This window comes from Leuciscus leuciscus (assembly GCF_965113295.1).
Source record: "Leuciscus leuciscus genome assembly, chromosome: 10".
NCBI lineage: Eukaryota > Metazoa > Chordata > Actinopteri > Cypriniformes > Leuciscidae > Leuciscus > Leuciscus leuciscus.
Genome location: NC_138734.1, coordinates 34,073,977 through 34,089,195, shown reverse-complemented (window position 1 = coordinate 34,089,195; position 15,219 = coordinate 34,073,977). Strand labels below are relative to the sequence as shown.

The 15,219-nt window shown below is 36.8% G+C and overlaps 2 protein-coding genes and 1 long non-coding RNA gene across 3 annotated transcripts; 1 reads left to right on the top strand and 2 right to left on the bottom strand.

The window, feature by feature from the left end:
• Positions 1-74: 74 nt before the first annotated feature.
• On the bottom strand, positions 75-5,046 carry LOC309507664 (C-signal). Its single transcript, XM_082182003.1, has 6 exons — positions 3,476-5,046; positions 3,091-3,142; positions 2,411-2,598; positions 2,160-2,318; positions 1,024-1,134; positions 75-921 (listed from the first exon to the last, which is right to left on the bottom strand). The coding sequence occupies exons 1-6, from the start codon at positions 3,620-3,622 to the stop codon at positions 808-810; spliced, it is 771 nt and encodes a 256-aa protein (XP_082038129.1). The 5' UTR covers positions 3,623-5,046; the 3' UTR covers positions 75-807.
• Positions 5,047-6,136: 1,090 nt separating this feature from the next.
• On the bottom strand, positions 6,137-14,299 carry got2a (glutamic-oxaloacetic transaminase 2a, mitochondrial). The gene is made up of 10 exons (XM_082181973.1): positions 14,132-14,299; positions 11,991-12,147; positions 11,635-11,763; positions 11,481-11,540; positions 10,451-10,612; positions 9,214-9,318; positions 8,855-9,005; positions 7,980-8,145; positions 7,744-7,894; positions 6,137-7,646 (listed from the first exon to the last, which is right to left on the bottom strand). The coding sequence occupies exons 1-10, from the start codon at positions 14,212-14,214 to the stop codon at positions 7,524-7,526; spliced, it is 1,287 nt and encodes a 428-aa protein (XP_082038099.1). The 5' UTR covers positions 14,215-14,299; the 3' UTR covers positions 6,137-7,523.
• Positions 9,233-10,613, top strand: LOC309507685. The gene is made up of 2 exons (XR_014209209.1): positions 9,233-9,359; positions 10,378-10,613. It is a non-coding gene; the product is annotated as an uncharacterized lncRNA (long non-coding RNA).
• Positions 14,300-15,219: the final 920 nt, after the last annotated feature.

Genomic DNA, 15,219 nt, shown 5'->3' with positions numbered 1-15,219 from the left:
CCTTCACCAGTCTATCGCTGAAATATAAGATGGAGACCATGTGTTTCATTGGCAATTTCCCGTTTCTTTACTACTCCACTATGTAAATTCAATGGCCAGTTTATCACTGCCTTGTATCCAAATAGCCAAGGCTTGTGAGATGAGATAATTGCTCATGAAAATGTCAGTGTTGTACAGTAGATGGGAGGACCTCCATTTGCTTTTTAGAAAAAAAATTATACGCATAGAAATATCATAATTACATGAAGAATTTTAGATGATTTATTACTAAAATAAATCATGCACTATGCAATGAAATATAGCTAAACCTAAGATAAGCACTGAGCTGAACTGTTTATTTACTTGAAAGGCTACATGTGTGCATAAGAAAACAGTTACGTCAGTTACTAAAAGAAAATCAGAAAATTCTAAATATGTTTTTGAATACAGCTTTATTCATACATGTGCAGGTTTATGACATAATATAAATGTTAACAAAAATACTTATTCAATGTCAATACAATCTCTAATATGAAAACCATTCTACAACACATTTTATGTTGCAAAATAATAAATATTAAATAGCTTTTTGTCTTTTTCTGAGGACTAAACACAAATACCCTGCTGCATTCAGAATTGTGTCTGGCAGTTGCAAGTAAACAAGAATAAGTGAACAAAAAGTTTGTTTATAATTTTACCAGGCAAGAAAGTGAACTCAAGAATTCAAACTCTGAACAAGAATGTAGATTATTAAATATGTATATAAATATACATATGCAGCAAAACGAAAACAGCTTCTATTGCACGCATCTAAAAACATCTGCAGAATCACCAGGGAAGTTGTTCACCAGTATAGTGAAGAAATGACCCATGATCCTTTTCAGCCAAACCACCAATCACAGACAATACAGAGGAAATGCTTTCTTCGGGGCTCAATGGTGCCTGTATAGAAAACAATGAACACACCACAAGAGTTTATCACTTGTTTTAAATTCGGTTAGCACAATAACAGACAGCAGTGTTGAAAAGCAGATCGAGACTCACTTCAGGTCCACCCATATCAGTGCGTACCCAGCCTGGATGCAGAGCCATACACAGGATCCCGTCTGCCTCGAGGTCCACTGCCAAGCATCTGGTGACCATGTTCAGTGCACTCTGATACAAGGCAAATAGGCAAGGCAGGGCAAGTTTATTTATACAGCACATTTCATTCACGCTTTACATAGAAGTTAATTAAAATAATCACAAAATAAAAGCAAGGAAAATCAAAACTTAAGTTTTAAAGTTATAAAGATGATGCAGCTATAAAAAGGAATTAAAAGAGTAAAGAGATGATACATAGATAAACTTCTCATCAGGCAAAACACCGGTGTATCATATTTCTCACAGCTGTTTGTTTTACTGTGAGATTTTCTCATGTTGATTGAACTGTGTCTATGGTGTTCTTTCAGCACGCCTAAGTAATAAATACAACTCAGTATCTCAGTCGATATGTTCACAGACATATTATCATATCTTTCAATATGTAAAACTGTGCTTCAACAAAGGAATCAAACGTTCATGCATTTGGAAGACATTTTTTTATTCAAATCGACAAATACTTTGTCCGTTCCCTGCAAATTAAAGTTGTTTTTTTAATGGAATATAGCAGTATTTATTATAAATGATTTATCAATGCCCATCATAATTTTTTTCTAATATTCATGTGCCCTCTTAATCTTTAATCAACATAATTTCCCCTACCTCCTGCATCGACTTCTCTTACCGGCGCGAGGGCGGGACATCCTGTCTCTCAAATCAGACTGAGAAAAAAAATCAAGTCTTGCCCCACATTTTTTTCTTGTTCGAGAAGTCACTATACAGGGAAGTAAAGAGTATTGCAACTTTTGGTAGAACTTTATTTTACAGTCCTGTTCCTCATGTACATACTATGTACTTATTATAGCAATTACAATAACTAGGTACTAACCCTGAACCTACCCCTAAAACCTAACCTTAACCCATGTAGTTACCTTATACTGTATATTACCAGTACTTTCTTAGGTAAGTACACTGTAAGTAAACGTAAATGCATGTACTGTAAAAAAGAAAAAAAGAAAAGTGCAACCCCAACTTTTGTTTAATGCTGACTTTAAAACTTTTACCTAGGCGTTGAACTCCAAAAACACAATCTCACAAACCTTTGATGTTCTGTAGGGATACCATTTGAAAGTGTTGGCACGATCACCCCAGTAGAGCTCAACTGAACCCAGCAGTGATGTCATATTGATGACTGCTGCTCTGTGGATGCCCATCCCGGTTCCCTTCGCAGCTGCTCGCTTCAGCAGTGGGAGCATGGCCTGCATGACAAGTGCGATCAGAAGGTCAGATGTTAGCGATGAGAGTAGATATGTGCATATATTGTGTCAAGATTTAATCTGAGAAATGAAACCTTGGTGATCATCAACGGTGCAACAGTGTTGGTATGGAAATTTTCCAACATTTTGTCTGCAGTGACTGTCTCTAGGTTTGCTACAACATTAATTCCAGCATTGTTGATGAGACAGTTGAGACCCTCCTCTTGAACTAGCTGTTCCACCTCAGATGCAGCTCTTTCTATACTCTCTTGACTGATGACATCTAGTAACAGAGACATCCACGATTAATGCAACAGAGTCAGGTAAAACTCTTATTGTATACAGCTTCTTCTAGATCAGTGGTTCATAACTGGTGTCAACAGTCAAAATGTCCACAGCAGGGAGACAAACTATGCAAAATACAGATAATCAAACTGCAACAGGCCCTTATCCATCAAACCTTTAAGAAAAGAATGTAAGGTAAAAGAAAACCTGACCCTCCCCAACTACATTAAATAGTTCAAGGCAAACACTTCCACTGTTGTTTAAGCATTTATAAAACGGTCAATTTCATGGTAGTTAATGGTGATATTAATGCTTTCATACTATAGTTTTATTTTTTATTTTTTTTTAGCACAATAATAAAAAGAAAGAATTGTGTTGTGTTAGGTCGCCACCTAATGTTCAATATAAAATCTGGGTCATGAAGCAAACCAAACTGAGAACAACTGTTCTAGACTAGACAAGACACTCCTTTTAGTCTTAATGTACTTACCCAGTTTAATAATGTGTATGTTTTGATGCTCTTCTGCCAACCTTTGCAATTCCTATAAAACAAATAGGTCTTTTAAAATATTTTAAACTGTTTTTTTACACTTACTGCTTTTATGACCTCATTTTAAACTACATATAAATGTATATACTTTTAAATTATTTATCAGACTAAAAATCTAATAAAATATACACTTCCGTCTCCTTATACACTGATACGACTTTTAACCTGAAATATTATTGTTGAAATGCATGTCGTTCGTACTTGTCAACTGCGCATGTGCACATTCCCATGCAGCTAAAAAGATGACTGTAAACTATCTGGGGCTGGTTTAATGTTTGTATAGTAGGCCTATTGCAAATACTACACTCTCTGCTCACGAAATTACCTTGGCTCCATCTGGATCCCGAGCAGTAGCGATAATCTTCCCGGGAGAGAAGCCTCCCGTTACTAGACTCTCAACTATCTGCAGTCCGAGGCCTCGACTGGCTCCGGTGACCATTAAGTTTGAACAGTTTTTGAATGCACGACTCATATTGTCACTTTATTCGAGAACACGAAATACATTTTCTGTCCAAGCCGCTCGAGATAAATTAGAATAGATGACAGCTTGATGACAGAATAGTCTATAGTCACGTGATCAGGTAATCGCTTGTCTCCACGCGTCACCACCGTCTAGTTCCCGTCTAATTCACCGTTTGTTTGTGATGATAAAACCGGAATATGGCACAGAGAATTATAAATAATTGTATATAATTTAGATATAAAAGAATTGTATATAATTTGTCAAAAAGGCAAAGATCTCTGTGTGCTCAACTGAGATGAGTTCATTTATATGTTATATGTTATGTGTATGTTAATTTAGTAGTGGAAAAACCACTACTATGTTAATTTAGTAGTGGAAAATGTTAATTTAGTAGTGGAAAAAACAAAACGGATCTGTCCCATGTGTTGTTTGAATATTTTTTGAATGATTTTCATTTTGTTTTCTACTGTCCATTTTATTGTGAACAGCGTGATTTTTTCTTTTGTAAGATAAAATCAGAGATTGATTTGTATGGATGATGCTCAAAGACTGAGATGTCTGTTTACATAAATTAGCCAATTATCTTGAGAAAGCATGGTAGAAGAGGAAAAAAGCTCTTTATCGAGATGATCTGTAGTTGAGGATTTGTTTGTATATGGTGTCTGTGTGTGTGTGTGTGTCTGTATACATGTGTGTATGTATATATTTGTATTCATGTATTTTACAGAATTATTTGTATATGCGACAGGAAGATGTTTGCTAAATAAGTTTGTGGTGTCTTGTAATCCCATGTGGGATGGGCCAAATGTTTGTCATGACATAGAAATTAAATTTAACTAACTATTCCCACCGACAGAAAAAAGATCAGCGGAAACAACTTGCTGACGACACAGCTTAATGTTCATTGGTTTAAACAACCGTGATGCAATTGTTCTCTTTTAAACTGTTTGATTTAAAAACTCTGATCTCATGTTTTTCTGTGTATAAATTATGTGTTAGTATTACCAAACTCTCTGACAGTGGGATCTATGGGTTATTTGATTGTTGTCATAAAAATATAAATGTATAATGTCTGTAATTAAAGTAAAAATGATTGATAAACACGTCTTTGGTATGTAATTAAATGGGTGTCTTGTTCATTATAATTATTTTCAAATAAAAGCAACAGAACTTAAATGACATCCAGCTTATTAGCAACGCTGTCTGTGCACGAGCGTGAATCCCGCGATATCCATCTGTGATCTCACAGGTATCAGATCCACTGCGATAAGAGAGAACTGTCCGTCTTGCCTTGCCTGCGCTTTTTTCACTCCTCCTCTCACTGCAGCCGCCTACTCTCGCATACATTTCAGGCGAGGGTAGGCGCATCTCAAACTGGCCTATTGAATTGGGACAGCCTTCATCGCGCCGCGGTGACGCAATCGGCCTTCAAATGCGACGCTGATTTCACGCAGCCGCCATTTTGAAATCGAAAGTGAGGCTCCGGTGGGAAGAACCCCGGAAGTAAAGATAAACAACAATGCCTTGGATTACCAACCTAAAGCTGCTGCCGCGATTTATACTATTGGATGTTACTATTCAATATAGGATATGTATATAGTTCATTCCTGCTTCTTTTTTTACATTCTGAATTATATATAAAAACGCCATCGCATTCACGACTCTCCTGTGATTAAAGGCGACACTTCCGGTTTTCTTCCCACCGGAGCCTCGCTTTCGATTTCAGAATAACGGCTGCGTGAAATCAGCGTATGCTGCGTTCCAATTGTCATGCCCTTCATTCGCTAACTTCCCTCCGTCTCGTTCACTCGGATGTACGTCATTGCTTACGTTGCACGAGTGCCCACTACTGGCGGAAACTGCAATGGGCTGAAGCCCTTGATCACTTGGAATCAGCTATGGAGTTGATTTATTAATTAATTTTAATTTTTTCCCTTTAAGAATTTGTTTAATGCAGCATCTAAATGTTTATAGGTGTGTTTGGGTTGTTTAAAAAAAATAAATAAAATTGGAATTCATATATCATAGAGTTGTTTGTTGTGGTGGCGATTAGATGAGATCTGTGGGGACGTCACAATCGTACTGCATTGTGGGACATATAGGAGCCTGAAGTGTACATATGCAGTAGACTCGCTCCCTTGGTCAAAATCGAGGGAACGAGGGTCTGTCCATATAAACTTCCCTCGTCCACTTCACGAAGTGGAACGCACTTCACGAAGTGGAACGCACTTCAAAATGGCAGCAAGGATTCCCCCGAGGGGAAGTGCATAGGGAAGTTCGTAAGTGCGTGTCTAAAAGTGGACTGGAACACAACCCAAGTGTGCAGCCTTTGAATTGGGACATCCTTCGTTGCGCCACTGTGACGCAATCGGCCTTCAAATACGGCCTTCGGAGGATGCAGCCTTCACATTGGGACACAGCTATTGACTTATTTAAAGTAGCTTTATTATAAAATACGATCATATGACCCACAAAATGTTTTGAACACAAGCATCACAAAAAAATAAAATAATCAAACGTGGGTTTTCGTTGAGCTCACTTTTATTCATTTTATTGTTCATACAATATCACTCGTGACATTTCATTTTCGATAAAGAACTTTGGACATTTCATAAACCGCTTAATTTCCTTTAGCAACTCAATAATCAGTTATACAAATATATATATTTTAACCGTTTTTCAAAACAGAATTATCCTTACAAACTGCATGTTTACATAATCATCAGCCATACACAGGATTAAAGAAGCAAAGCTTTTCTTAAAGCATTGATTAACCACTGAAATATCAGTTACAATATATGTTTTAAAGTTGGTTTTTATTATAAAATGGATCGATTCGATTTTGCCCACAGATGCACAAACAAATTTTTTGACAAATCAGATCCAGTTTAATGGCCAGCTAGGATGAGTGAATTCCTAATGATTTATTTTTTATGTGTGATATCTGTGACAATTACACAGAATAGCAAGATAAATTTATAATAAATTACGCAAGAACACGTGTAGTGCAAACACTATGGGCAATCTTTCTTCACTAGTAGACGCTGACATTGCAGGTTACAATACCTCGGTATAGAATAACTGCATTATCGTCACAAACTTGTCTAAGCAGAACAAGTTACAGCTCAAGAAGACTTTTAATGCCGGATCATCACTTTGATAAGAGTAATTGCCATGATAAAGACTTACAGTCCTAAAGAGATTTTACAATTAATGTCCAAACATGAAATCTTGTTTACTCCTTTCAGTTATTTCCCTAACTTTAATAAACATGTTGTTAATTGATATATCAGCATATTTTGGACCATAAAAATATTCTTATCATGATTTCCTGTATCAGCACTGATAAGCGATATCCTTTAAAGCTTGTTTTTATTATTCTGCCTTAATTTATTCAGGGGCTCACATTCATAGTCATGAATTATAGGGATAATTCACAACAAAAATTTAAATTATGTCATTAATAACTCACCCTCATGTCATTCTAAACCCGTAAGACTTTCGTTCATCTTCGGAACACAAATGAAGACAATTTTAATTAAATCTGGGAGATTTCTGTCCCTCCATTGACAGCTACGCAACTACCATGCTTCGAAAAGTTCATAAAGAGATCATAATCATAATCCATATGGTCATCTCCACATGAGACACATTCACTTTATATGACAAACAGATTCATTTGTGTTCCAAAGATGAACAAAGGTCTTATGGGTTTGTAACAACATGAGGGTGAGTGATTGATGACAGAATTTTCATTTTTGGGTGAACTACCTTTTACATTTATAATTCCAAATTAAGTGAACTAGAAGTCTACATTAGTTCTATTTCATATCTTGTTCTAAAAGACAGGCAGCAGAGGACTTTATATCATCTAAATTACTTTTTGCTTGCTCTCTGTCTGCTGCCAGCTTCACTTGGTGACAGCGTGGATGGAGTGTGCTAGATATTCCACGTTTGCAGACGTCACACCAGCCACGGAGATCCGGCCATCTTTTGTCATGTATATAGAGAATTCGTTAATCAGACGCTCCACCTGACAAAGAGTCACAAAGAAGACAAGCAGAGAGAGCCAATGAGAAAAGGCTGAGGCCTTATCAGAGACACCCAGAATGCACTTCCTCTTGACTTACCTGCTCCGCTTTGAGTCCCGTGAAGCAGAACATTCCGATCTGGTCAGTGACATGCTGCCAGTTGTGAGTGGAGCCCTCCTTCTTAAGGTTTGAAACAAGCATCTCTCTCATCCTAATGATACGGTTGGCCATGCCTTTCACCTCCTCGAGCCTACCAGAAAAACAGTCGAGCCACAGTCTGTAGAGCTCAGTTCTCATTGGCTGTGTTCATGACGGCGATTCATCTCTGGACTCACCATTCTTTGTAGAGTTCGGGTGTGTTGAGGATAGTGGAGGCGATGCGAGCTCCGTTCATGGGTGGGTTGGAGTAGATGGGTCGGATGAGAATTTTCAGCTGGGATTCCACACGCTTCGCCTCTTCAGCATCCTTACACACCACCGTGAAGCCCCCTACACGCTCACCTGAAGACGCAAAGGTACAGAGTATTAACTTTAAAATCTAAATAATTCTCCACAAGTATTTTCTCTAATTTTCCAAATATAACACAAATCCTTGAATCCTTGAATGATAAATTGACTCAATAATATATCTGTACAGTGTATTTTCTCTTACTATAGTGGGAGAATTTTCACTTGTTTAAGGATAAACAAGTTAAAAACAAGTGAGATTACACTTACACTACCATTTATAAGAAATTAATACTTTTTTTCAGCAGGGATGCATTAAATTGATCAACAGTGACAGGAAAGGCATTTATAATGGTACAAAAGATTTCTATTTCAAATACTGTTTTTTCTAACATTCTCTCATTCGTTTAAACAGCTGTTTTTATCATTGATAATAATAATAATAATATTTCTTGAGCAGCATATCAGAATGATTTATGAAGGATCATGTGACACAAGACTGGAGTAATGATGCTGGAAATTCAGCTTTGCCATCACAGGAATAAATTACATTTTAAAATATATTAAAACAGAAAAAAGTTCTTTTAAATTGTGATACTATTACACATTATTACTGTTTTTATTGTATTTTTGATCAAACAAATGCAGCCTTGGTGAGACGAGACTTTTGAATTAGGGAATTATTAACTTTTATATAATTGTAATTAGCAAGGATTTGTTTTAACAATATATTTGTATATTCACCATATATTTGTATACTCACCATACAGGCCCATGTTCTTTGCAAAAGACTGGGACAGAAGAATGTTGTGCCCCTGCTCAATGAAATAACGCACAGCCCAAGCGTCACGATCGATATCGCCACTGGCAAATCCCTGGTAAGCCATGTCAAAGAACACCAGGAGATTTCTTTTCTGTTGAAATGAGAGTGAAGAATCTTATTATCACTGAAATAGTCATTCATTTGAGACTGAGGACAGTCATTCTTTTATCGATCCAAACGGTCAAACAAAGATAAGGATTTCATTCCAACTATATGTTTCTGTCTCGTCAATAAGTAGCTTTTCTGAGACCTGCAGTCCGCTTGATTTTGGACTTTAATTTAACGCCAAAACTAGTTACCTTGATCAGAGCAGCCAACTCTTTCCACTGCTCAGGCTTTGGGTCCACTCCTGTGGGATTATGAGCGCACGCATGCAGAACAATAACACCCTTCTCAGGGATTTTCTGAAAGAGAAATAAATAAATACATAAATCTGATTTCATTTGTGGGAAAAACATCCCCCCCCCCAACACACACTTCATTTATACAAATACTCCACATATTGGGCCCTATTTTAACGATCTGAAACGCAAGTATCAAGCGCGAAACACAAGTAACTTTGTGGGCGGGTCTTGGGCGCTGTTGCTATTATACCGGCGGGATAAATGACTCTTGCGCCCGACGCAAATCTAAAATGGGTTGGTCTGAAGTAGCTTCATTATTCATAGGTGTGGTTTGGGCGTAACGCGAAATAAACCAATCAGAGCGTCATCTCACATTCCCTTTAAGAGCAGGCGCGCTTGTTCTAAAGCGGATTCCTATTATAACGGGCGGATTTGCCAGGCGCACGCCAGGAGCGGTTCACAGCCGAGGAGACCGACGTTCTCGTCAGGGCCGTAAAACACCGAGAAGTGACATTGGGGATGGAGAAACACACCCAAATTAACTTCGGTTAAACAGTCGTGTGATAATTTGGGTAAATGTGTAAGCTAGATGTATGCTTTTATAATAAACTATCTATCTATCTATCTATCTATCTATCTATCTATCTATCTATCTATCTATCTATCTATCTATCTATCTATCGTAATAATGTATGATTTGCAAAAATGAGAACTGCTGCTTCTGTGTAGATGAGAGAATCAAAGTGTATGCGCGTTGTGCACACGCTACATTAATTATTGCCAAGCATGCGCCCTTAAAATAGCATATGAATAACATGCGCAACCGAAAAAGTTTTTTTCGGTCAGTGGCGGAATTGTTTTCTAAACCTGTAAAATAGCATGAGGGAACGTTTGTGCCGGAACACGCCTCCTCTTTGCGCTGAACCGCCCCCGGGAGCGCAAGTGTATTTCTTAGTTAACCGACGTGCTTCTGTGGAGGGAAAAGTCTGCTTTGCACGGGTGCAAAATAGGAATGATACATGCGTCGGTGTACAAAGTCAATTGCGCTGGGTGCAAGATAGGGCCCATTACGTTATCCAGAATTATCCTTCATACTTAAAAGGTGGATCAGAAGAAAAGAAGAGAGCTAAAATGCAACAAATGTACAATGCTTATTCCCAATAAAGTACAAGATATAAAAAAAAATTCTTACTGAAATATCATCCAAGGCTCCTTTAAGGTCAAAGCCAATGGTTTTAGGGTCATAGTAGGTGTAAGCATTTAGCTGCATGCCCGCATCTCTGAAGATAGGGGTGTGGTTTCCCCAGGAGGGTTTAGGCAGGTACACGTCCCGGGACACGTTATGGAATCGTGACTAGCCAAGAAGAAGTGATGTGAGTACTTGTTATTTGAACTACCTTTACAACCAATAACCAGAAATCAAAACAAAAACAATCAGGCCTAACAACGCATTACAAACTCAAATTAAAAGCACAAAAATATATGAAAGAATGAAAAACTATTAGCTACAAGACTGTGCCCTTCAATTCATTGATGAACCGGTGGACAACTCGTCCCATGAAGCATTGGGAATGAGATAAATAAATCAAAAACAAATACAATATACACTACCGTTCAAGAGTTTGGGGTTTGTAATTTATTTTTAGAAAGTAATACATCATTATTGATCAAAATGTAGTAAATGTAGTAACAGTAAAATATTATATAAAATAAAAAATCCTGAACAAACTGTATAAGTTTTCACAAAAATATTAAGCAGCACAACTGTTTTCAACTATGATAATAATAACAAATGTTTCTTGGGCACAAAATCAGCATATTAGAATGATTTCTGAAGCATCATTCAGCTGAAAATTCAGCTTTCCATCACATGAATAAATTAAAATGTATTGAATAGAAAACATTTATTGTATATCGTAAAAATATTTCACAATAGTACTGTTTTTACTATATTTTCAATCAAATAAATAAATACAGCCTTGGTGAGCAGAAGAGACTTCTTTCAAAAACATGGAAAAAAAATCTTACCAACCCCAGACTTTTGAATGGTAGTGTAAAATTTGGCAAGTAAATAAAATATTCTTTTTAAATCATACTTAGTATTTGTTTCTAAAGGTTTATAAACATACGAAGGAATAGGATGGGTCACTTCTGTTGTGCTCTATGACAGCCACATATAAAACAAAACAAATATATTATGAAATAATATATTAACTACATACCAAAAAGTTAGCACCAATACGTAGAGATCCGGTTCCTGAGATCGTCTGGACAGTGATGCTCTGCGTGCAAAAAGAACTGGGAATTAATAATCACATCTAATAATTTAATAAGCAAAATACTTCCTTTTAAAATGCATTGCTTTAAAGTACTTACTCTTCCGCTCTTTAAGACCTCATTATCAGGTCCTAGAGCCAGCTGAGCGCAGGCCTTTGAAAAGTCTGCCAACCCTCCAATAGGAAGGTACTCTTTATCCAACTTCTTAGCAGCAATCTGGGCCTCAGCCTGACAATACCAAATTCTGTCATTTGTTTTGAGCAGGGATTAGAATATTAAAACTTTATTTGGCTGATTGGAAGTGGATAGAATTATGGACAATTGCTGTTTTAAATGTATGTCAGCTATATAACAAAAAGCATTTTAGAAGATAAAACAGGCCAGGGTGATTCAGGAAAATCTAACAAGATCCTTGCATAATCATATCGTATGCCAATTGTTACGTTATGACAAACCTTTCGGACACAGTTAAGGACAAACGGCTTGCCCTGATCATCTCTATAAGCTCCTACTCCGAGGTTCATCTTTTTGGGGTTGGTGTCACGTTTGAATGCCTCCGTGACACCCAGGATGGGATCAGGGGGTCCCATCTGTACCTCAGTCCACCATGAGCTGTGAAAAAAAAAGAATACTTTTAGGTTAACTATTGAGTGCAAGTACGCTGCTCCAGTCAAATTGTTATGACTGTGTGTTGTCATAGGAAAATTGATGTTAATAGTTAAATTGTAAATTGTTTAATTTTTAAATACTTTTGGAAGGAAGGCCAAACACTGTTATTATAGCAGTGAACCCCAAAGAATTTAGAGCAGTGCAGAAGACTGAAATTCAAACATCCATAATAATTTAATACAGACCACCTTCTCTTTTCACTGGCCCGAAAATTTCTTTGCATATACAAAATCTACCCATTCTTTGAACGTCTCATTAAAAATTCTCCAAGAAGATGGATAAGTTTATCATAAGCTGATTATCATTACAGAGTTTTAGTTCTTGCTAAACTGGAAGGAAGTCAATAACAGCTTGAGCTAGACTGCTAAACTCCACTAATGAGACTTCATATCTGAACATTAACAGTAGAGGAATTTTAAACTCCAAGTTTAAGCACATTGCATGACTGTATTTGTTCTGATGGATGCTTGGCACACAGGTTCAGAATGGCCATGTCATTCTAAATAAAGATTCTGCTAGCTTGCCAAGACAAACAGTAGGCCATCTCTGTAATCACCAGTGTAAAATGGGAGTATAATTCCAATATAAACCCCACCCACATAAAGTGTGGTAAACCAATGAAGAGAGGTGAACAACACCCCACCCTCTGCATCAGAACCAATCATGTGTCACACTCACATACTGCCCTTTTCAACCCAGCTCTGAATGTCAGTCATTTGAACCAATCAGCAACTAGAACTACAATAAAAACCATACTATGTGCACTGTTGCTGTACTCTCAGCTTTTGAATTTAAGACATATACTGCTACTTTTTTATCCTCAATAACAATCAAAACCCTAAGTGTAGAACATTAATTAATGACAATAATGTAATTTTACAGGACATATGGGGTTTTATGTGGAAGCATTCCTGTCTCTGACTTAGCGCAGACTGTAGTGATTGGCCCAATCTGAGGAAGTAGGCGTAAAGGCATTACATGTTCCTTTTATGTTCCTACTCAAGTCACAGATCATTTATATAGCATATAATTAAGTAAACCCAAAGCTGACAGACAATAAAGAAAAATAAATAGGCAAGTAAATAAAAATAAGAAGATATATAAAAATAAAGTAAATAAGTAAGAAGATAAATAATAAAGTAAATTAATGAATTTATGAATTATGTTCCAAAAATGTTAAGTGCCCTCCTAGCAGATACATTAATAAATAAATAATAAAGTTAGAGCGAATATAAAACACAAGTAGATAAAATAAATAATATTTAGTATAAAAAAAAAATTGCAATGCAACTTAATACTTTAACAGAAACAGCAGTAACAGAAAATAAGTTTTTATAGGGAGGCTGTTTTTTCATCTCAATCATGATAATGCCATTAAATAGACAGAAAATATAATCTTGTGTCAGACAGTAGCAAGCTAACTGTTAGGCCTGGCTGAACCTGATATATCACTAATGTAATGTCATTATGAACACTTAACTTGAAAAATCTTGCCTGTGTGGATCTCATCAACTCTGATCGCTTGTCAAAGCCCTATTATTAGTGATATTATATTATAACTTCTGACATTCACAGTCATCATATATGAAATAAAAATGTCATGTTGAAAGATAAAAAAACACTCGGTAAACATCAAAAGCATTAATAACTATGTTGAATTATAAGCACAATGAATGAAGGAGGCATTCAAGGTTAAAGTCTCATATCGTTGGCCTCATAGCATAATTGCCTAAGTAATTTTGTGTTTTTTCTTGTTTTCCAAAAACATTGAAATATGACTTAGGCAATTATGCTATGAGGCTAACGATATGTTACAGTAGAGTAACTTTCAGCGGTGCTGCTCTAGTCAGTCCGCGGCGCTAACTCGCTAGCACAAGCTAACTTGTCAACAGAGTGTTTGCACAAGAAAAATAAAGCCTCAAATTACCTTGCACGGAGCTGTAAGACTGCTAAAACAGGGGCCTGAGCCCCGACATTAGTCAAAATCTTGCTGGATTGCAACAGGGCCATTGCTGGAAGCACAGATGACTTGGAGGAAGACTAACGCACACTGGCTGGGTTAACGTTACTTGAACTTGTGTGCTCTGCATGTGTTGATTATAGCGCCTCCAAGGACATTGCATTGCATTGCTGCTGGAGACAAGAGGTAGTACAGTAAATGGGACTCGACCGTTTATATACTGTCTATGGACTCGACGACTAGCCTAAGCCAGCTAAGAGTAACTGGTTTAACTGGAATTTTTTTTCTGTAACGTTACACTGAAAAAAAAAAATTGTTGTAGGGTTTACTTTGGAACACTTTTCCCTCAGAAATTGAAATAATTACAAAGAAATGACAATTAACGTCGCATTGAATTAAACGTGCCATTTTGAAGTAAAATGTCTGAAATAGTATTTCCTTACAGTATAAACATAGCACTCCAATAACAAAAAAAAAATAACAAAAAAAACATTTTACAGTGTATAATTATTGCCTGTGTAGGCTACTGTATCAAATTCCATGTCATATGCATATTGACATACTAGTGCAATTATAATAAGTGGCCACTTGGAGTCATTGTTGCTCCACACGTTGCAGAACTGTTGAACCCCCTCACTATTTTAAGTGCAAATACCAGTGAAAGGCTCACCTCTCTCTCTATTGGCTATATATATAAAGGCTGATGTCTCTATACTGCATCTCTACTGAGTTCTGCAGTTTACTTTCAAATGCTGTGAATACTGACATGTATGACATCACAAATTAACGTTACAATGACTGCCAGACATGCTTGGCATATTTTCAGCATTTAGTGCATGAGTAAAGAATGAATCCTTGAGCCTCCATCCTAGCATCATGACCATTCATCATCCATTTAAGCTCATTTTTGCTTGTCCTTTCTTGATCTTAGCTACCATCCCCCATCCCCCTTTTCCCTTTTATGCTTTCAATTTTCTATGAGACTTATGAGGCTCGCAATGAGCCTGAAGGACATTAAAGGCCTTTATAATTATATTAGCATATGCTGAGTGGCA